Source organism: Podarcis muralis, chromosome 14, assembly GCF_964188315.1.
Source record: "Podarcis muralis chromosome 14, rPodMur119.hap1.1, whole genome shotgun sequence".
NCBI lineage: Eukaryota > Metazoa > Chordata > Lepidosauria > Squamata > Lacertidae > Podarcis > Podarcis muralis.
This window is the reverse complement of record NC_135668.1, coordinates 32,182,319-32,205,317: the sequence shown is the minus strand read 5'-3', so window position 1 is coordinate 32,205,317 and position 22,999 is coordinate 32,182,319. Positions and strand designations below refer to the sequence as shown.

The 22,999-nt window shown below is 45.9% G+C and overlaps 1 protein-coding gene across 5 annotated transcripts in view; it reads left to right on the top strand.

The window, feature by feature from the left end:
• The window catches only part of TRAF7 (TNF receptor associated factor 7), a 33,216-nt gene that overhangs the window by 7,629 nt on the left and 2,588 nt on the right, over window positions 1-22,999 (top strand). For 3 of the 5 annotated variants that reach the window (XM_028705926.2, XM_028705930.2, XM_028705928.2), the window contains exons 2-19: window positions 2,802-2,919; window positions 3,132-3,189; window positions 4,550-4,641; window positions 9,434-9,550; window positions 10,580-10,672; window positions 11,684-11,717; window positions 13,344-13,527; window positions 14,597-14,731; window positions 15,581-15,798; window positions 16,521-16,594; window positions 17,557-17,605; window positions 18,253-18,380; window positions 19,881-19,963; window positions 20,813-20,852; window positions 20,999-21,115; window positions 22,012-22,134; window positions 22,261-22,380; window positions 22,611-22,742. In XM_028705926.2, coding sequence (XP_028561759.1) covers window positions 2,839-2,919; window positions 3,132-3,189; window positions 4,550-4,641; window positions 9,434-9,550; window positions 10,580-10,672; window positions 11,684-11,717; window positions 13,344-13,527; window positions 14,597-14,731; window positions 15,581-15,798; window positions 16,521-16,594; window positions 17,557-17,605; window positions 18,253-18,380; window positions 19,881-19,963; window positions 20,813-20,852; window positions 20,999-21,115; window positions 22,012-22,134; window positions 22,261-22,380; window positions 22,611-22,742 — 1,878 coding nt within the window. In that variant the 5' untranslated portion in view covers window positions 2,802-2,838. Of the gene's footprint in view, window positions 1-2,801; window positions 2,920-3,131; window positions 3,190-4,549; window positions 4,642-8,017; window positions 8,395-9,433; window positions 9,551-10,579; window positions 10,673-11,683; window positions 11,718-13,343; window positions 13,528-14,596; window positions 14,732-15,580; window positions 15,799-16,520; window positions 16,595-17,556; window positions 17,606-18,252; window positions 18,381-19,880; window positions 19,964-20,812; window positions 20,853-20,998; window positions 21,116-22,011; window positions 22,135-22,260; window positions 22,381-22,610; window positions 22,743-22,999 lie in introns of those variants that run through there. The other 2 variants (XM_028705932.2, XM_028705934.2) reach the window with 2 other exon arrangements.

The following is a 22,999-nucleotide window of genomic DNA, read 5'->3' as shown; positions in this document are numbered from 1 at the left end:
TTCCCAAGCTGCGCAAATCACTTAATTAAGGCATTCCTTAAATTACTGAGGTCTGTCACATTCTCCCTGACTTCGGAACTTCATTTGGTGGCCTCGCCAAGCTTCTGCATACCCCCTCTCCACAGTTGGGTGTACATACATTTGCTCCAGATGACACCACTTTATCTTTGGCGAGAGGTAATTAGATTCACAGCAGTTAGAAATTCACAGCCCCAACTTTTTTGGGGCAGGAAATCAATTCAAGCCTTTCCTGCTTATATTCCTGTTGGGCTTGCAAAATCATTTGCTCACCCCATTTTTCTGCTGTCATATCTTGTTTAATTACTTACTGTGTCTGTGGAATGCTTTCCCTGGTGAGGTTTGCCTGACACCTTCATTATACACCTTTAGGTGCCAGGCAGAAACGTTCCTTTTTAACTAGGCCTTTGGTTGATTTGATTGACATCCTATGCCCTTTTAAAATGTGGGGTTTTGGAGGGGGGTTATTGGGTTGTTTTTATTTTGATTATATATTTTGTTGTCTTATATTTTGATTTTGTTCTGTGAACCGCCCTGAGGCATCTGGGTATAGGACAGTATATAAATCATCATCATCATCTGCTTTTTCTGTGTTTGAAAGCCCACATGGCTGAGCATACAGCTAGATGCTCAAGGGCCTATTCCTGGGGTCCTTCCACGTTTGTTGCTTCATCATGTTTATTTTGTGGAGCTCCTGTTTCATTTTACATGCCCTTTTAATCTATGAAAGTTCATCCCTTCTTTGGCTGCTGGTCTTAAACCCATTTCCAGGCTGCTATGAATAATCCAAGGATATTGGTAATCCCTAGTAAATCTCCCTCGCTAGAGAGTCTTTCTTCATGGCATTGAAGGAAGTGCCTTTTTTGGAAGCATCACAAACTCCATCCCTTGTGCTCATCTCAGGATGTTGCAGGCTTCTCTCACCACACACCTCATTTAATTTAAAAATTAGAGCCTACGGTAAGCATGACTGCTTGGCCACATTTTGTTCGACTCTTAAGTGATGTGTGTGAACCAGCACAGAATGTTTCCTTAATAGCTGCAGCGAAAATTTTTGTAGAAAAATGGCTAGTATCTACTGCTCTTTAATGTCACGAAAGTGATTGGTTTCTGCTGCTTCTCACAGCAGCAAAACCCAAAGTTAATTTCCTGTTGAGTGAGCTTCTTCCTCTTTATATCAATCTTGAACATTTTGCCCATTGACTTCATAAGAATGTGATTGTCTCATCTGGTTGAAGTACACCTTCATTTTGTGTTTAGTGGAATTTTAGCTTGAAGTAGCGAAACCATTTCATATGCCACAATTTTTTTAATAGCATCCAAATTAAACCCAGGCTATACAGGGTGGGAGATATTCCTTTGTTTCCCTTTCCCCCCATGCCCTTTTTGATTTTGGTTTCATTACTGGCTGCTTTGAGAATTTGAACCTAGTAAAAAGTGTTTAAAGAGCTGGGAAAAGGAGAAAGCACCTGGAAGCTGAGCTCTCTTGTAAGAATGAATTGTTAGTTTCTCTGTTACGGTGTTGACGGCTCCACAGTTTGCCTTGTCGTTTTCTGAGCTGAACAGGGCAAGTAGAGTCCAGGAATTGCAGCTCCCTTAATTGATCCAAGGTTTTGCTCTTGGCCTCTTCCCACATATGGCTCAGATCACATGGAAGAGAAATGTTTTGCAACAGAAGATCCAAGTGTGTTAGCTGTGCCTCCTCCAAGAAGCCAGCCCACACAAGGAGAGGTCCAAGCACCTAGGTATCTGGCTTTGTAGCACATCACAGAGCAGCCTAATAAGTGGCTAGCTAGGTACTGCTTCCTTTCCTATGCCTGACACCTGACATGTGGGGATTGAACCCTGAGCTGTGTGTATAGGCAAAGGCTGAGTCTCCAGCTCCTCCCAAGCACAACCCCTGAGAAGTTTGTATCAAGGAGAAGCACATCCAGCACCTGCCCTCTGGAGGGGCCAGATCTGGCTTCCTTTGGCATTTGTTTTAAATGGTAACCTTTTGTTTTTTTTGACCCAGTCAGACTCTTGGAGAAATGTTGGGAGTGTTTCAGGTGGACCCATCATCTTCCATCTTTACCTGGATAGAAGTTGGTCTGAGAGCAAATCTTCCATACAGTTCACCAGTTCAGACAATTATCTAGCTGTTGTTTAGATCATGGAATCATAGAAGGGAAGGGATGCCAAGGGTCATCTAGTCCAACCACCTGCAATGCAGGAATCTTTTGCTCAACGTGGGGCTTGATCCCACGACCTTGAGATAACAATTCTCATGTTCTACTGACTGAGCTATCCAGCTGTTTCCCAACCTGGTACCCTCCAAACATTTTGGAGTACAGTGCCCATCAGCCCAAGCCAGCAGTGCCAGGTGAGGGCATTCTCTGGCAGCCCCTAAGCTGTTGCACTCCCTGTCTACAGAGGTGTGCCTGGCACCTTCATTATACAGCTTCTGGTGAATACTGAAGACACACCTCTTTACCCTGGCCTTTGACACCTGAGATGTATATTTTTAGGACCCACCTTACTTCTGTGCTTGTTAGTTGTTTTAAACTGCTTTAATATTGTATTTAAATGCTGCAACCCACCCTGGGACCTTACAGTGAAGGGCAGATAATTATGAATAATAATAGCAATAATCGTGCTATTTTTAAAAATATTATGTTATTTTAAAAAAAAGATTCTTAAGCCAGCTGTGCACAGGCTTGGTTCAGCACCTTTTGCATGTCTGAGATAGATTATAAATAAAGTATATTGTCCTTTAACAATGTTCTTTATTTTTATGTTACCAGAGGCAGCGTTTAGAACATTCAAATGTGGGGTTAGATTATGAGCGCCAGTAAGAACACCCGCTACAATCGTTTCCCCAGTGGTACAACAAACTGTGCTGCTTCAGAAAACACTAACGGGGTAAGAGAATGCAACATGAATTTGAGGGTGGGCCTTTATAGTCCTGGCTTTTGTTAGCTTACTTTCTGAATTTCTCAGAAAAATGGGCTGTGCCTCTCTTGACAGTCTGTGGTCGTATCCAGTCACCCCTCCTTTTACTAACCCTGGTTAACTGGTGCTTTCAGTCTACAGAAGACAGATTATGTGATGACGTGTTTCCTCTCTTTTTCCAGACCAGAATGGAGACAACTTTTGGGCCTGCTTTTTCTGCAGTGACTACCATCACCAAAGGTTAGTGTTGAGCAATCTCTAGTTATTATCACACTGCATTGAAGGGTTATAATTTTGCTTCTGTGCATTGAACAATGAAATCCCGCAGCATCTTATGTCACATCCACAACATGTATTTATACACATGACTTTCCCCAAAGGTGCTGGGAATTGTAGTTCTGGGAGGTGTGAACTACAGTTCCCAGGATTCTTTGTAGGGGAGCCATGTGTTTGAAATGTATGATGTGAAAGTGTTTCACTGAATCACAGTGGTCAGAGTCCTCTCCCACATATCCACATAATGTTCAGCCCCCACAGGTGAAATGTGGAGGAGAGGTGCTCCCCGTCCGATGGGAGAATATACTGGGAGAAGCACCCTCTCCCCAACGACCAACACCAAGAGCCATTTAGGGCTTTAAACATTAGCACTGACACCTTGAAATCAGACCAGTGCAGTTCCTTTAGGGCTGGTGTTATATGATCCACTGTACAATGTTCCTGACAGGAGTCTAGCCTCTGCTTTCTGCAGTAGCCGTGGTTTCCATTCTGTTTTCAATGGTAATCCTATGTAGAACACACTGCAATAGTCTGTCGTATCTTGTGGAGTTGATGGAAGCAGCCAGATTTATTTATCGCCAATGAATTGCGGTAGGCAAACACCACAACAGTGTGTGCCTGGTGGTGTAGGAAGGTGGGTGCGGACCGCCCCTAGTGTCATAACTGAGGGGGGTGACCGTGGGGCCTGGCCTGCAGTGTGCCCGAGCCACACATCTCTCCTTGGGAGTGACACAGTAGCTCGGGCACCTGCAGGCTCCATTCTGCCCAAAACAGCAACGTGGGGCTTGCAGACTCCATGGAGGTTCCATGCAGCATGCTGTGCCCTGGCTTGCCCCGCCCCCGGGTGCAGAGCATTTGTGCTGCCCCGGGCGCCCAAGCAGCTAGCTACGTCGCTGTGTGTGCCGATCGCAGTTGTAGCAAGCTAAAGAAACCTTTCATAGGCGGAGCCAATTGAGAGCACCAGTTGGGAGTGCTTAATAAATACACATACCATGTGTGGCTGTAATGCCAACAGCCGCTAAGAGTAGGAGCATTCATCTTCAACTGTTTTTGAGTTTGCAGAGTTAAAAGCCTATGGAGGGGAATTGGAAGCTCTTGTTCCTTTTTGTTCTCTTTTTCTTTTATGTGTGTGGTTGGGGGAGTGCTATTTTTCCCCCAGAGCTACTTCATTGGGAAATTGATCTATGGATAGATTATAGAGCAGCCTTTGCCAATCCAGCTGGGGTGGAAGGCAGCAGGTTGGTGAAGGCTCTTCTAGAGACATCTGATCTGGTGTATAAAAGTTGCAGAATGTCTCAGATGCCTGTCCTGGTTCTTCTTTTAGCGGACGGGAGTAGTACATTCAAACAGCATCGCCGGACACCCTCCTCTTCCAGCACGCTCACCTATTCCCCTCGCGACGAAGACGATGGCATGGTACGTTCTTTGGCATGAAGGGTCACTTGCAGCTGGGAGAGGAATGGGGTTAGTGCTGTGGGAGGTGGCTTTGCCAAGCTTCTATCATGAACTCTGCAGTTCCCATACTTATGTTTTCCAGTCCCAGTTTCTGGTTGCCTGCTTTTGTTCCCTTCACTTCAACACCACTAGAAGGTGCCCCTCCACACATCAGTTCTATGCTGTGTGAAATGGAATGTAGGTACATAAGCCCGACATTGGATTGTGCCACCCACAGACCTCCTAACTGTGTTCATGTCTGTCTGCTTCCATGGACCTTGAACAGGAGGCTTCCATGGTAGGGAATGTATTTGCAGCTGTCAGGGTGCAGACCTCACCTGTGCTGTTATGGTTTCTTACCTGCAGTTTTCCAACAAATACATGTCTGCTGACAGGCTTCGGACTATGGTCTCAGCCTAGCCTACTTCACAGGGCTGCTGGAAGAATAAATGAGAGTATTTGGCTTCAGCCAGACATCAGTTGTGTAGTACAGAGCAATATGTTAAGTATTCTCATGTGTGTACACACATAGAGTGCACACTTAGGCTTCCCCGGTCACAATGCTACAGTAACAGTAGAAAGCACAAGCCCTGCCCCCCACTCCCCAAAAAATCAAGCTGTAGGCCTAGCATCCCTCCAGATTGGATTGCTGAAACATGAAGCTGCCCTTTGTCTGGAAATGTCAATTGGTGTGAAAAGCTGCTGTTGTCTGGGGTGTGGTGGTTTGAATACTTTACCTTAGTGTTCCATCAGCACTGGTTATCTCTTCATTTCTGGGCCAAGTTTAAGGTGTTGCTTCTTACCTTTGTGCTGATAGCTGGCTTTTCTTCTTCTTTTGTGCCCTTTCCTGCTGCTTCCACCCCAACCTCTCATTTATATGGATATTTGCTTTGCAGATTTGTGTAGCCGTTTCCATTTTTATTTTGATGTAGACAGGACCTAATCTGATTTTGGGCATTGTATGTCACTCTGGTTTCTGTTGAAGAAGCATGGGGTTTGAAATCCTTTACATTAAACAATAATTCCCATCAGTGCTCTACATATTGAACCACTGTATCATAGAGGCACTGTGGGCCGAGCATCCCTGCGTCAAATCTTTCTTCAGCCCAGCAAGATCGCTTGGTAATCATCAGCCAAGTGCTGTGACTGTCTCATTTTCCATCTGCAATAACTATTGTGATGGCTACTGGCTTGCTATACTTATTTTAAGGCATTTATATTCCACCCTTCATAATATTTGTCCCAAGGCTATTTATGCTGCACTTAAAAACACACACCAAACACAACAATATACTATGCACTGGCTGAATTAAAATCAGTAAACAAGTAACACACTTAAATAGCCCTTAAAACCATAGAGAGAGAAGCAGAGCTTAAAATACAGCTTCTTTCCGGTGTTAAAAGTACAAACCATTGAAAACATCTTCCCCAACAGCCTGAAAGTTAACATGGTGTATCTTAGGTGGGTCCCCGTGAGTAAGTGAGTTCCATAATCAGGGTGCCCTGTATGAGAAAGCCCACCCCTTTGTGGCCACCCACTTGACCTCTGAGAAGGCTCTCATGGAAAGATCTCGAGGTTTGGGCAGGGTTAGTATGGGAAGAGGTAGTCCTTTTATGCTACCTGGTAGTATGAATTTCAGTGTATAAATCTGTTTCATTTTGTTTAAATTACAGTGTATTCCACATCCATCAACCAGGGTTGTTTTATGGTCAAATATTAACATACATAATAACAACTAATAAAAATAAACTAATAGCAATTTTCTTAAAGCAGCATAAAAGTAATAGATGGATCAACAAAAGCTAAATGCCCAGGAAAATGACAAAGTCTTGGCTGCATGATGTAAAGAAACTGGAGAGGGTGTCTGGGGAGAGCATTACAAAGCCGAGGCATCACCCCTGAAAAGGCCCTTTCTCTTGGAGCCACCCACCATACTTCAGATCAGCCTTCCCTGGCCAGCCGCCCTCCATATGTTTTAGATTTTAACTCCCATCAGCCCCAGCCAGCATGACCAGTGGTCAGGAATGATGGAAGCAGTACCCAAAACATCTGGGGGTGCCAGGCTGGGAAAGGCTTCAGACAGCAGGCGAACCCAGAGACTGGCCTCTGGAGATGGTCTCCTAAATACAGGCAGGCACATAACGGGAGACAGGCGAGTCTTTTGGTACCCTGGTCTCAAGCCATGGAGGGATTTAAGATCAAGGCTATCACTTTGAATTGGGCCTAACAATGGAAGAGGAGCCCGGAGAAGTTTCCAAAGCGTGGGCAGCATTTGTTTCACCAGGCTCTTTGGGAGAATCTAAATCAATTCAGTGTTGGTCATGTGTTCTGTATTTTATGGTCGTTGTTTTTTTATGCGATGGTGACTTATACGTATGCCTGTAAATAAAAATAGAGTAATGCAATAATTGTATTATTGTAATAACCTGCAGCTTTATAAGAGTATATATTTAAAGTAGATGAATAAATGAGCAAATTAAGTTAATTTGGATATGCAGAAGATATTAAAAAATAAATTTAAGGAACTGCAGAAAGAGGGGGAAGGAAGTCAGGTTTTGAAATGTTAAAATGATTGTAAAATTAGTGAAATGTATAAACCTGAAAAGCATAAACATATTTTTAAAAAGAGTAATGACTGGTTCCAGTTAGCAGAGTTCAGGCATTTTTCTGAACTGCATATTCCCAATTTTCAGTAGAATAACCTGAAGGTTACCAGAGCATTACTGCTAAGTAATAAGTATTTGTTGATGAAACAGTCATAGGAGCTGTGCCCTGACTTGTGATATCCGTCTTACTCATGGGCTGGATTTCCTTTTGAGGCTTGTATAATACAACCTGCTGGTTGCCTAGTCTGAGAAGTATTGGGGAAGGTTTCTAACTTGGTGACAGAATGTCTGCTTGCATGCAGAAGGTCCCAGGTGCAAAGCCCATCATTTCTAGGTAGGGCTGGGAATTTCCCCCTGCCTGAAACTCTGGAGAACTGCTGCCAGTCTGTGTAAACAACACTAGGTCAGCAAGACCACAATGGTTTGATTTCTGGGGAAGACCCATGGCTCAGCGGTAGAACACCTGCTTTGCATGCAGAAGGTGGTAGGATCAATCCCCGACGGCATCTCTAGATAGGGCTGGGAAAGACTGCCAATCAGTGTAGGCAACACTGACTAGATGGACCAGTTGATTCAACTCGCTATAAAGCAGCTTCCTGTGTTTATTCTATTTGGATTTTCTGTAGTCACACTTGGCACCTTGGCTTTTAATCATTGCCATTTAACTGCCAAATCAGTTTAAATGACAGTGTCTTCTGAAACCCCCAAAGCAACCCACCCAGCCCCCCTGCTCAAGAGATCCTCTCTGGTGCTGCTTTGAGGAATGCTGTGTTAGAAATCTGAGGGGCGTGTGGTTCCACTGGCAGAACATCCCTTCCTGAGCCAGTCCCAGAAAGCTTGCAGCCAGGACGAGGCTGGCGATTGGTGGGCTTTCTGCCCAGCTGGCTCTCCCGCCAAACAGGAAAGCCACAAAGCAGAACCCGGACTGAATTGAATAGGAGGAAGTCTCCAACCATCTACGCAAAGAAATTTGGCAGAAGTGAAAGAGGCAGCCTAACAACAAGTGCTCTTAGGAACAGCAGCACCCATGAGAGAAGCATGTTACCCTTTGGGTAAAGGATCCTAGCCGGGAACTGGCGCTTCTGGAAGGAAGCCCAGCCAAGCACCCAGAAGTTCCATGCCAGGAAGGTGAGCCGATATGCAGAAACATCAAATATTGAGACAGAAGTAGGCACTTGTAAATTCCAGGAGCTGTTTCTCACTTGTCTGAGGTTTGTCTAGCTTGAGTTTGCAGTTTAACATTTCTTTTGAAATAAGCAGGTTTTCTGCAAGTCATTTAGCTTGCTTAAAATGAAAATGAGATGATTTACACAGGGCAGGAGTGTGTATATGTATTTTCAGGTGAGGTATTAAAAGAAACAGCTCTGCAGACTAAATAAAATCTGTTCTGTCGTCTCCTGCCTTTGTCTCATTGCTGAGGCCCAAATTCACCCAGACATCACTAAATTTTAAGTAGCTGCAGGGTTTTTATTTTTGCTCCTAAAATGTGAACAACTTTAGTTGTTACAAAAATGGTGCTGTAGGGTTCCTTCTGTTCGCTTAGAGCATTAATTGGCATTCTGCAGACCATCTTTTACTACCAGAATCAAAGGAACCACCCATTGAAAAGGAAGCTCGGTTTCAGTTCAGCACAAGATATGTGGATTTTGCAGAAAAGCCACAAAAAATCAGCTTCCTGCAAATCTCAGTCTTGGAGTAGAGATGAGACCTTTGAAAAAGGCAGTTGCCGAGCCCTTTATGATTGCTTGAAAATTTGCGGCAATACCTGGTGAAATCTGAGGAGGCAGAAAATATTTGTAGTGTCTAGAAGATGCTGACCCTCCCTGCGAACGATGGAAGCAGAATAAATTTGCTGTATAGTAAAAAATGCAGAATAGAATGTAAAAACAAGAGAGGTGCAGGCTTGCTTAATTTCCATAACTTAGAAAGGTTGCAGAATCCAGCTTTGATTGGCAAAGAACGTTGATATGAATTTAGCCCAAAGAACACACAGCCTTCGCTTACATGTGTAAGCAAGAGCTTTCTGGAATCTCCCACAGTGCCCAAACCCCAGACCAACTGCTAAGCATGGCAGAGCCCTGCTCTGTGTTTTGTCACATGTGACTCTAAATTGCTGTCCTTCTCTCTCTCTCTCTCTCTCTCTCTCTCTCTCTCTCTCTCTCTGCAGCCACCAATCAGCACTCCACGCCGGTCTGACTCTGCCATCTCCATCCGCTCGTTGCATTCAGAGTCCAACATGTCCCTGCGCTCAACTTTCTCTCTCCATGAGGAAGAGGAAGAGCCAGTAGGTATTTGGGGGTTGTTGGCGGTGGTGGTGGTGAGAGTTTTCCATAAAAAGATGCAGAGGAAAGACCCCAAGGGCTTTTATAAACTGCCAAATAGAGGAAAGGCGTGTAATGTGGCAGCGATGACCCAAGTAATTGGTGGCCAAGGAAGATAAATAGCAATGCTGTGTACATTTATCAGGTGATTGGTAACTGAAACAAGGTTGGTTAGCCTGCTTCCAATTCAACCTATGAAATGCAAATCTCTACCACAGCCTTGCTGCAGGAAGAGTTTTCCTAAGATCCGGACTTTGGACCTGTATAGAGTTCAGAACTGTGACCATGCTGTAAAAATTATTCACACACAAAAATGCACAAACCAGATCCGGGACCTTTGTAATATCTTAATTGCATTTTAACCCGTTTATCTCTTGTTGGCTGTAGTCACAAGCAGCAAAAGGTTTGTTTAGATGTGCAAATGTAAACTTTTAGTCCTATTTTCAGGTTGATTTAAACTAGTGGTTCCCAAAGGGGGTGATACCACCCCTTTGGGGGTGGGAGTGGTAATGGGATTAACTAGGGGGCACTAAGGGCTGCAGGGGGCGGTGCTAGAGATATAAATGCTGGTATTGGAAAGCTGGTATTACTGGAGCAAGTTAATTTTGTTGAATTATATAAGCTAAATAGTTCTAATGGGATTTTGAATAAATGTGCAATTAATTGTTACAGTTTTGATTTTTATTGTGTTTCTGTCTTTAGTGGGCTGTACAAACCACTGTTCTGAGAAATGCTTTTAATAGGGTAGAGTAGGGGGCACTGCGGATGGGTTTATGCAATCAAGGGGCTCGTGGCCTGAAAAGGTTTGGGAAGCACTGATTTAAACCCTTTGCAAAGCCTGAGCTTGGACTTAGTTTTCTGCTTGCTAATTGTTCTTGGCTCTTGCACTCTGCAACCTCACCACTTGTACTACGGAAGGTTGCTGAATCTGAACAAAAAGGGCGAAAGCTTCCCTCGTTTACCTTTGTTTTCTGGTTGTTCTCCCTGCTCAGGAGCCGCTGGTGTTTGCTGAGCAGCCCTCAGTGAAGCTCTGCTGCCAGCTGTGTTGCAGTGTGTTTAAAGATCCAGTAATCACGACCTGTGGGGTAAGGACAGGAACCAGGCTGCAGTTTCAGCTGCACAGAAGAAGAATACATTTTTTTTAAAAAGCTACAAATGCTAGGAATCCTTTTCTTCCTCCCCCCACCCCCGACTGATAAATAATGACTTCTCTTAAGAGAACAGATTTATAGCGATGGAGAGGAAGAGGAAAATTGTCACCTTTTTCAGCCTGGAATGTTATTGTCTCACGAGTGATGAAAATCATTTTTTAAAACACTAGCATGTTGTAGCTTTGTTGCTTTACACATATTTCATGTTGTACAATTATGTTGAGTTTTTGCATATTTAGTCTCGCCAGCTTTTTTCTTTCCAATTTATTTGTTTATAAAAAAATATTTGTATACTGCTGCAGCATTAAAAAATATCAAAGTGGTTTACACTTTGAAAAGTGGTTTGCACAATGAAAATAGAAAAAACCATAATATAAAACCATTTTAAAAGTTAAAAACTGGCATCAGCCGTTGTGGAAGGATATATTCTTAATTGCCTGCATAGCCTTTGCAGAACAGAAAAGGTTTCAGCTGGCACAGAAGGTGCCTTCTGGATCTCTATTGGCAGAAAGTTCCACAGGACTGGGCCACTAAATGACACTATTAAGGCTCAGTTTCTTGGTTGAACCTTTTTAAAACAACAACAACCCTGTGTTGTGTTACAGGCAGATAGCAAGAATATAGCTTTTTTAAAAAAAGAAAAAGAAAGAAAGGTGGCAGTTGAGGGATTGGGGATCAAGTGTCTGTCAGCAGAACCTCATTGCCTCAAGGAAGATGACTCAACCATTTCCAGCCTTTCTAGCTTCGTGGAATATCCATATTTTGAAAATCCTGCCTGCAATCCTGGAGAGCCACTGCCAGTGTGTATAGACAATTCTGAGCTAGGCAGACCCAAAGGTCTGACTCAGATCTTAAGGCAACTTCCTGTGCCCCTAGGACTAGATGGAGATTTTGCCTGATCTGGAAAAGTGATTCTTAATGGTCATGCACTCTCTTTCTTCACAGCACACATTTTGCAGAAGATGTGCCTTAACCTCTGGTAAGTGCTCAAAGACATTCTTTTGCAACATTCTCAGCTGTCTTTTTTTGGGGGGGGGGCGGATGTGTGTTTCTTCCTCTTTTGCTTTCTTCTGAGAAATGCAACTTGTGCTTATATGTCTGCAGCTCTCTTCTCCCCTCTGAGAATTCTGTGCCTCCCCTAAAACGCAAATGGTCTGGTCCTGCTTTGCTGATTGTCCTGCTAGCTCTCTCTCATTGGAAAGTAGCTTTTTGATTTCATCAGAGCCCCGGAGCTGGTGCTGGGCCACTAGGCTCCAGTCAGTCTTATGCTTTTTTTTTCTTTAAAGGGTTTTCCCCCTATCAAAGATGCATAACCAACCATTATTTGCTGATGCTCTATTGATGTTGTTAATTATATTATTGTATTTTGTTTGTTACTTGATATCCTTAATGAAAGTGTTGGTTGTAAATATTTCAGTAAATAAGCAAAATCAACCAGCTCTTATACAGTCAAACCTCGGAACTCGAACGTAATCCGTTCCTGAAGACTGTTCGACTTCCAGAACGTTCGACTTCCAAGGCGTGGCTTCCGATTGGTTGCAAGAGCTTCTTGCACTCAAGCGGAAGCCACGTCGGACATTTGAGTTCTGAGGAACGTTCAAAAACTGGAACACTTACTTCCAGATTTTTTGGCATTCAGGAACTGAAACGTTCAGCAATGGAGCTGTTCGAATTCCAAGGTTTGACTACATACTGAAAAATTGCAAGGCACAAGCAGTCTGCCTGTGTGGTTGCAGTTCTACATCTCTGATCACCTCTCCTCTCTCTTGCCCAGCTGAGAGCTTTGTAGTGACTGTTTGTGAATCTACTTAAAGAACACAGACCACTGGTCTCTGCAACCGCTTGTGATTTGTATTTTGTATTTTTTTAAATGAGCTGCAGAAATCCCCAATGCAAAACAGTTCGGCCTCCCTCCCGCTGAACAACTCAAAATCCAGCAAGTAATCAGGGCTGCTCTGAACAACACTGAAATGTGTAACTAATCCACTGAAAGGAGATGAACTCTGCTGCCATTGTTATAATAATTATTATTGTCATCGCATTCTCCATTACCAAAATGCCCATCTTCATGGTGGGTGTGCATGTGCCCTACTGCTGCAGGGCTGGGCAAGTTTCTCCTGCTTAGCAACCATTTCCCCATGTGCAGTGTTGTACCCTTCCTCAATAGGAGCAAATGGCAATCACTCACCCTTGTTTTAAGATGGTTTTGTTTAGCGCCATCAGTGAACATGGCGCTTGTTGCAGATTAGGGAAAAAGCAGGTCCCTATCCCTAGGAGCTTACAGCCCCAGTTTTGACACAAGAGGAAAGGGAGAGACCAGAGTCATGTGATAGATATGCACAGATGTAACTGCACAGGCTCAGGGGTTGCTTTTCTTAATGCTTGACCTGTGTCAGTTATATTAATTAAGCATATCTTCGTAACTACTTCTTGTCCAATAATGTGACATCTGGTGAATGCCAGCTTGCTTGTGCAACAGGGTTTCATGTTCTCCATCCTGTCCCGCCCCCCCCGCCCCCAAGACAGGTTGGTGACACCCAGTGTGGTGTCTGAACTGACCAATCCTTACATGACGTTGTTGGGGCGTCTGTGTCTTTTCCTGCAGAGAAGTGCCCGGTGGACAACGCCAAACTGACGGTGGTGGTCAACAACATTGCTGTTGCTGAGCAAATTGGGGAGCTCTTCATTCACTGCAAGTACGGCTGCCGGCCCGCTGCAAGTGGCAAGCCTCCTGCCTTCGAGGTGGACCCTCACGGGTGCCCCTTCACCATTAAACTGAGTGCCAGAAAGTAAGTCCACGTGGAAACTTTTCCCCAAGGAAAACCTCTGCTTTCTAACTTGTTCCCCAAATGTTAAGGGGGTTGTAGGGGTTATACCTTCATTTTTATGGTGGGTGACCATCTGAACACCATCAGTTCTTCTACTGTGAAGTGGGTATTTTGTAGTGTCTACACTACAGCTTCTTAGATCACCAGCTGTAAACCTGACCCCGAAAGGCTGGGGAAGGCTGCTTCATAGCCTGTTATACTAGAGCAGGGGTAGCCAGTGCGGTGCCCTGGAGAAGTTGTTTGACAACTCCCATCATCCCTGACCATTAGCCATGGTGGTTGAAACTGGTGGGAGTTGTGGTCCAAAACATCTGCAGGATGCTGCATCCTTTGCCACTGAACTAGAGGATGAACAGTGTCATGGGAGAGCTTGAAAGGGCCCATTACCTTGCTGCACTGCTAGGGGGTACTGTTTTGCAGGCATCTCAGTTGGTAAGGAACAGAGCAACCTTCGTCAACCTGGTGCCTTCCAGATGTTTTGGATTCGGAATGGCCATAGCTCAGTGGTAGAGTGTCTGCCTTGCAAGCAGAAGTTCCCAAGTTCATTCCCTGGCATCTCCAGGTAGGGTTGGGAGAGCCTACTGCCTGAAATCCTGGAGAGCTGCTGCCAGTCAGTGTAGACAATTCTGAGCTAGATGAACCCAATGTTTTGACTCTGTATAAGGCAGCTTCCTATTACAACTCCCATCAGCCCCAGCATTATTTTGCTGCACTGTCTGGGACAGCTAAGACGGAGTCAGCTTTTGGGGGGGTTAGGCTTAGTTTACCCATATGCTCTCTTTCAGATAAACGAAAAGTTACTAAATTTCAGAACCTTCCCTGATCTTTCCAAATGACAAGATCCACACACACACACCCTGCCATGTTCTAGCCTATCTTAAAAAAGAGCTACATGAGGAAGTTGCCCCTGGTGCAGTGGCTGGAACGTGCCCCATATTCCAGCCCCCTTTCACTCATGAGAGTAGCTCAGGGACAGATGATTGTTTTCCTCCTGCCTGTTTGCTAATAATGCGCCACCTTCTTCATCCAGGGATCATGAAAGCAGCTGTGATTACAGGCCGGTTCGCTGCCCCAACAACCCCAGCTGCCCGCCACTTCTCAAGATGAACCTGGAAGCGCACCTCAAGGAGTGTGAGCACATCAAGTGCCCCCATTCCAAATATGGGTAAGCAGAGGGGCAGAATCCTGAAGATTTAAACAGGGACCTGCTTGGAACACCTTTTATTCTCTTCTTTTTGTTGCTGTGATGATCTTTTGGGTAAGTGGGAAGGATGTTTTGTTAAGTATGCTATTTGGGCGATCACTTTCCAAGTTTTGAAAGTGGTGGTTTCGATTTTGATTCTTACAAAATGTAATTATATAAGCCACTTTGAGGCTGATCCTTTGTAAAATGACTCATGAATGACAACAACAATGCTAATGCCAAAGAACAGTCCTCAAGCTCTTCCCCATAATGCATTGCTGAGCCCCCATAATGCTCAACTCCATCCTTCCCCTGCCTGGTGCCCTGCAGATGTTTTGGCCCACAACTCCCATCGGTCCCACCCGGGATGCAATCCAAAACATCTAGAGGACCACTAGGGTGGTGAAGGCCACTATAACTACTCCTTTCCTTTAGGTCAGAGGTCAGGAACCTCGGGCCTAGCGGATGAATGCAACCCTGGGGGCCTTTCTCTAGCTGGTACTCCCCCAGGCAGTGCCCATCAGTGCTCTCTCTACACCCTCCTCAAGTGCCTTTGCCTGCCAGGAATGTGTCTTTGAATTGTGTTAATGCCTCTTGCTTGTCTGGATGGAGAGGTGTGTGTGAGTCATTGAAGAAACCTCTGACTTTTGCATGGTTGGAATGGAGCCTACATATAAAGGTAGTAAGTAGCCCATTCACTTTGGTTCTGCTCACTTGTTGCCTCTGGCTCTGCTCACCACCAGCATGTGACCTGCCACCTCCCAATGGTTGCTTTCGGCAGGGGAAATGCAGCCCTCAGGCTGAAAGAAGTCCCTCCATCCCTGCTCCTAGGTGTACATTCATAGGAAACCAAGACACATACGAGACCCACTTGGAAATGTGCAAGTTTGAGGGCCTGAAGGAGTTCCTCCAGCAGACAGACGATCGCTTCCACGAGATGCAGGTGGCCATGGCACAGAAGGATCAGGAGATTGCTTTTCTGCGCTCCATGCTGGGCAAGCTCTCGGAGAAGATCGACCAGCTGGAGAAAAACCTGGAGCTGAAGTTTGGTAGGTTCCCCGTCTGATGTGGTGGAGGGAGTTGAGAGAAGCTTTGGGAGGGCATGAGGCAAATCTTCAAATGACCAAGAATGCCACTAGGCAGCCCTGAAGATTAGGACTCTCTTTTTAAGAGGATTGTCACCTCAAAAAGGTGTTTGGGACTTTTCAGTTTAGAGAAAAGACAAGTAAGACATGACGGAAGTTTGTAAAATTATGCACGGCATGGAGAAAGTAGATAGAGGAAAGTTTTTCTTTCTCATAACACTAGAATTTGTTGGCATCCAATTAACCCAAATGTTGGATGCTTCAGGATAGAAAAAAAAAGTTCTTCACGCAGCACATAGTTAAAACTATGGAACTCGCTCCTATTGGAGGCAGTGGTGGCTTTAAAATAGGATTATGTAAATTCATGGAGGAGAAGACTACCAATGGCTACTAGCCACAATGCCTGTGATCTGGCTCCATGACCAGAGGCATTATGCTTCTGAATGCTAGTTGCTGGAAGCTGCAGGAGGGACGAGTCCCCTTGTGCTCAGGTCCTGCTTGAGGGCTTCCCATAGGCACCTGGTTCAGTATAATATTTATGACCAGTAGGACTTAAAGGGACTGGGATTATGGGGTTAGGGTGGCCTGTACAGTTGGAAATATCAAGCAAAAAATTTAATACACTTACACCTGAATTTGCTTTTAGAAATTACAAGCTCTTTTCTCCCAATTTTGTCACTCTTTAGATGTCCTGGACGAGAACCAGAGCAAGCTGAGTGAGGACCTGATGGAGTTCCGGAGAGACGCTTCCATGCTGAACGTGAGCATTGCTGCTTGTAATGCAGAGTCTCCAAGCTCAGAGTGCCCCTTTGGCACAGAGGCAGAGCAACCCCATGCAGTTCTGCCTCCCGTCTGGGTCTGAAGAGGGAGGTGGGGAGCTCTATGGGCTTGCCTCTGCCCCCCCTGGGGTTCTCAGAGTGGCTATTGAAGGCAGAGCAAAGTGACATCTCTCCAGCTGATGCAGCTTGTGTCTGCATCTTGGGCGATCTGAGCTTTGAGACCTCTGGTGTACTGAGACAAAACAAGATCCTGTTCCCTTCCCTTCAGGTTGATTGTTTGTTGCACGGGTTTATTTTCTGGCTCCCTCCCCAACTCCAACAACACCCTCCCCTGCTCTGTTTGAGACATAGGATGAAGTTTGGAAGAACCCTGTACACCTTGGGGGAATGGCAGTCCTAGCAATGACAAATTTTTGATGGTCCGTAAGGGGATGCGGGTGGCGCTGTGGGTAAAAGCCTCAGTGCCTAGGACTTGCCGATCACATGGTCGGCAGTTCGAATCCCGCGGCGGGGTGCGCTCCCGTCGTTCGGTCCCAGCGCCTGCCAACCTAGCAGTTCGAAAGCACCCCCGGGTGCAAGTAGATAAATAGGGACCGCTTACCAGCGGGAAGGTAAACGGCGTTCCATGTGCTGCGCTGGCTCGCCAGATGCAGCTTGTCACGCTGGCCACGTGACCCGGAAGTGTCTTCGGACAGCGCTGGCTCCCGGCCTCTAGAGTGAGATGAGCGCACAACCCTAGAGTCTGGCAAGACTGGTCTGTATGGGCAGGGGTACCTTTACCTTTACCTTAAGGCCAGCTAAAGTTTGTCAACCTCAAATGTATCATCTTGCTATCTTACCATTGGATGGCCTCACCCCTTGAGAGAGATGGCTTCCCATACATTTCCTCTCTCATGTGATTATGGCTGCTCTGGCCCTAACCTGCCTTAACTTGCTGTTTTAGGATGAGCTGTCCCACATCAATGCCCGGCTGAACATGGGAATCTTGGGCTGTGAGTACCCTCTTCTTTCTCTCCCCAAGCACTGGCAGAATTTCTTTGTTTCTGGATTTTGATGTTTTTCGTTGGTTGGTTGGTTGGTTGGTTGGTTTGCTCGCTTGATTCCAAACTGTGCAGATGAGGGCAAGGGTAGATTGCAAATGCAAGGACATATTAGTAGGTCTAATTGGACCATCTTAGATTATGGTAAGTAATCTAGTAAGATTATGCCAGGCTTCCAATTTTACAAATGTTTTCCAGGGAGGCCTGGAAATGGAGCAAAACCTCAGGCTTACGGTGGAGCAGTTTGAACAAACACTGGTTGTCCATATACACTAGCTTTAAAGAACACCAAAGGAAACACAATATTTGGTTTCCACTGAAGCAATAGTTGTATGTTGATAGTGCAGCAGTCATTGTTATAAGAGGGCTGCTGGGCGGGATAGACCCATCATGGTCTGATCCTGCAGCCCTGTTCTTATGTAGGAATAGCTTCTCAGCACCCTCCCCAAAAAGCAGTTCAGGGGGTTCTGCCTATAGAAAGCAATGGCAGTGTAACTAGCTTCAGGTGTGTAAGTCAGTGCTTCCTAAGGGGACATTGATCCTTGGCAGGGGTCCTGCTCTCATGCTGTTGGTATTGCCTTCTTCTTCTCCCTCTGCAGCATACGACCCCCAGCAGATCTTCAAGTGCAAAGGCACTTTTGTTGGTCACCAGGGCCCTGTCTGGTGCCTGTGCGTCTACTCCATAGGGGACTTGCTCTTCAGCGGCTCTTCAGACAAGACGATTAAGGTAAGAGCTGCTTGTTTCTGAGCCTGCACTGAAGCCACAAGGAACCTCCAGTCTGCAAGGTTGAGGCAGTCTCAGTGGGTTGTTTTTTTAAAAAAAAAAGTTTTCATGTTGCTATTCCTCAAGTGGTCATTTGCAACAAGCTATAGAACTAAGGAACTGAGCACCCCCTTTGTTTATGAGGAGCAGGCAAAAGACTGAAAACTGAAGTAACCATTAATATTACAGTGGTACCTCAGTTTAAGAACAGCCCTGTTTACGAACTATTCGGTTTACAAACTCCGCAAAACCGGAAGTAGTGTCCCGGTTTGCAAACTTTACCTCGGTCTTAAGAATGGAATCTGAATGGTGGAAGGGCACCGGCAGCTGGAGGCCTCATTAGGGAAAGCGTGCCTCGGTTTAAGAACGGTTTCAGTTTAAGAATGGACTTCCGGAACAGATTAAGTTCATAAACCGAGGTGTCTCTGTAAAGTAAACAGATGAAAATTATTATGTATTCTGAAAATTGTTACTCCTCCTCCAGTCCTCCACAGCGCCAAGCAGACATAAAACACTTGTTTCTATTAAAAGAGCTGAGAAAAAGAGGGGTTGGGGTGGGGAACTAATATTCATTGAATACTACATGACTTTAATCAGCCTCATTTTCTCAGTTTCCGCTTCATATTTGTCATAAACTACTAAAAATGGAAAGTTTGCCTGACTTTGAAACAAGCTTCCAAGTGTGGAGTCCTGGCTCTTAGGAGGGGAAAGGATACTGCAGGTCTCTAGTCAGCCATGTCATTTTAGCAGGGTAAACCAGGGGTCAGTAAACATTTTCAGCAGGGGGCCGGTCCACTGCCCCTCAGACCTTGTGGGGGGGTCGGACTATATTTTGAAAAAAGAAGAAAAGAACAAATTCCTATGCCCCACAAATAACCCAGAGATGCATTTTAAATAAAAGGACACATTCTACTCATGTAAAAACACACTGATTCCCAGACCACCTGTGGGCCGGATTTAGAAGGCAATTGGACCAGATCTGGCCCCCGGGCCTTAGTTTGCCTACCCACGGGGTACATGTTTAGATCCAAGCAAGGACTTGGAAGGGAGGGTTGAGCACTTCTCAGAGCAGCTATGTGCCATAATCCTCTCCTTCTGGAATTGCTTCTCAGTGGAAGTGCACTTGCAAAGCCTTCTGAGTGTGAACCAAGGAAGGGCATGACAACAAAACCACCCATTTCTTCTGCCCTGGCCTTGGGCTCCCTGCTCCCTGCCAAATATCTCTCACAGTGAGAACTGCTAGGGATTGCATTTCTCTGTTTCTGGCTCCCTAGGAAAACCTGCCTATTCACTGACTTTCCTGGACTGGCTTATCTTGGCCTGAAAGTCGGGAAAGCAGGTGCTCAGATGACAGGCAACCTGCTTCCTGCCTTCCCAGCTGTGGCATATCGGCTGACTTCCTGCCCTGGTTCCTGGTTGCTCCGGAGCCCAGTCACATGACTCCCCCCTTCTGTTTCCTGTTAGGTGTGGGATACCTGTACCACATACAAGTGCCAAAAAACCTTGGAAGGCCACGATGGGATAGTCCTGGCTCTCTGCATCCAGGGGTGAGTCAGAGCGGCCACTCTTTCTTTTTTGTGGCTGCTTGTGTGCTGAATCCAAATAGGAGTCGTTCTCAAACCCAATATTTTCCTGATTGCAAAGAGGTTTTACAAGGACTCTCGTAACATGGCATTTGCTGCTGCTCCAGTTATTTGGTTGGGCAAACTGAGCTTCTAGTGGTAACCCTGGAGATTTGCTTCAGGTAAATCCATCTCCCTTTATTCAGGGCTGTGTAGATTAAAATTCTCCAAGAAAGGTTGAATTCTGTGTGAATTGTGCCAATAGAGCCGCATTACACATTTTTTGTTACTTTCCATAATTCTGGTTTTCCTATTGGAGGCGGGCGGGGGGGGGGCGTGTTCATAAGCTATACAGGGCAGCTCCAAACCCTGATCTCTGGAAATCCTCATCATTCCCTCTCTCACTTCTGAGGCTTCAGCAACCACTTTCCTGCATCTTTTCACAGCCATGAGAGCTAGAAAGGTGCTTATTTTTTAGTATGAAAGTTAAGCTTCTCTGGACGATAAAATTTCCAGCTGATCATTTGCATTGGGCATTTTATTCTGTGCTCGAGGGGAATCCCATGCCTCTTAGCATAGGCTTGCCAATAACATCATCAAAGTTAGCAGTCCACAAGATTTTACAGACTTACCTACCCACACTTGCCTATATCAATCACATCACTAGCAGCCTGAAGATAACAAACAGCTCTCTCTTGAGCAAACCTCCCCTGCCTGATTGCTTGGAAGTGGTTGTTGCTCACCACAAGCACCCAGGCCAAACCAGCTGTGCTTTCTCTTCTTCGGACGGCTGTCTTAGCACGCCCTGAAGGTCCTTGTTTCTCTTTTGCCCAGGAATAAGCTGTACAGTGGCTCTGCTGACTGCACCATCATTGTAAGTATCCAAGTCTGGGAAGGGCCTGGCTCTTGGCTTTATTGAGGGCGGAGGGGGAGCCTGTGGAAAAAGCTCTTCCTCTCTGTGCTGTGGAGGGCATGGCCAGGAACAATTTTACATGCCCTGCCTTTTTGTAATCTTTGCAGGTCTGGGATATTCAAACCTTGCAGAAAGTTAACACTATCCGGGCCCATGACAACCCTGTCTGCACGCTGGTCTCGTCACACAACATGCTTTTCAGTGGCTCCCTGAAAGCCATCAAGGTACCATTTAGGATTGGGTCCTCCAGCCAAAGAAGGCCCCCAGACCATCCCTTCTTCTCTCCCCCCTCCTGGCTTCCAGGCCACCTTTCCTCAACCTTCATCCTCCACTTCTCAATTCTGACTTTTTATAAAAAAAAAAATCTCTTCACTGTTGCTGATTCCTCCTCCAGTTACCCCATTCCCTCATCTAGCAGGCTGTACTAATTTCCCTCGCCCTATTCGACTTTATCACTCACAAAACCTGTGGTTGAGCAACAGAGAGATTCCCACTTCTTATGTATTATAATACATTTACAGTCATACCTTGGATCTCAAACGGCTTAGTTGCCGAACATTTCGGCTCCCGGATGATTGAAAACCAGAAGTGAGTAATCCAGTTTTCAAACTTCTTTTGGAACCCTAATGTCCGACAAGGCTTCCATAGCTTCCAATTGGCTGTAGGAGCTTCCTGCAGCCAATCAGAAGCCGCACTTTGGTTTCCGAACGTTTTGGAAGTTGGAAGGACTTCCAGAATGGATTCCATTCAACTTCCAAGGTACGACTGTGTATCCCACACTTCTTCTAAGGAGCTAAGAGATATGTACATGGTTCTCTCCCACCACCCTTCATCCCCACAGAAACCCTGTGAAATAGGTTAGACTGAGGGATGGTGACCCGCGGCCATTCTGTGAACTCTCAGTCCCTCTCTTCTTGCTCTCTCTCTCTCTCACAAGAGAGAGCGCTATTTGCAGTGTAACTAGAGCTATTTGCAGGGTGGTTGGCTTGTGAGATGCTATGCTGTAGCCTGTCCATAGACTGATCTATGGAGATGTGGTAGGAGGGTGGGCAGATGAGCAGAGACTAAAAACCAACCTTCTGCTCAAAGGTACGATTCTGCCTGTCCTTCTGGTCTCCAGGTCTGGGACATCGTGGGCACTGAGCTGAAGCTGAAAAAGGAGCTGACGGGCCTTAACCACTGGGTCCGTGCGCTGGTGGCATCCCAGAATCACCTCTACAGTGGCTCCTACCAAACGATCAAGGTGTGTGCTCTCCCAGATTCCACACCCACCCATCCCATCCCCCCCAATATGCGCATCATTGTCTGCTGCCATTTTTCTTTTCAACCCAGGCACATCAATCTTCCCTCCCATCTTTTTCTGCCCTAGATCTGGGACATTCGGAACTTGGAGTGTGTACATGTCCTGCAGACGTCGGGTGGGAGCGTCTACTCTATCGCTGTCACCAACCACCACATTGTCTGCGGCACCTATGAGAATCTCATTCACGTAAGGGTGGCGGAGGCTTGGAGTCAGGGGTGCAAAGGTGCTGGGGTTTTGCATTCTACACAGGTGGGTGGTGGGACCCCCCCCCCACACACACTGTGGCCTCATCCATCCCTTTGTGGTGCTTGGCAAGCCAACACTGGCAGAACAAAAGCTCCGGCAGCGGGAGAGCCTTGCTGTGTCCATGAAGGTTTGGAAGGTAATCCTAGGTCCTCGCTTCCTCCCGATTCCAGGTGTGGGACATTGAGTCCAAAGAGCAGGTCCGTACCCTGACGGGACACGTGGGCACCGTGTATGCCCTGGCGGTCATCTCCACGCCAGACCAAACCAAAGTCTTCAGCGCTTCCTATGACCGGTCATTGCGGGTATGTGAGGTGCTGCTAGCTGGGGCAGAGGGTTGTGCTTTGGGGAGGAAACGGAGGCTGGCTATTATTATTATTATTATTATTGGTAACATTTGAATAGTGAGGGGAGTGGGTTAAACCAGCATTTTTCAAAACTGCCATTCAGGGGTGGAAGAGTGGGAGAGGCAGTATGGCTATTGATGTCTGAGCACCATGTCTCCATGGTATGATTGGCCATAGGGAAATCCCAGCCCTTTCACCAGGGTCACAACAGAGAG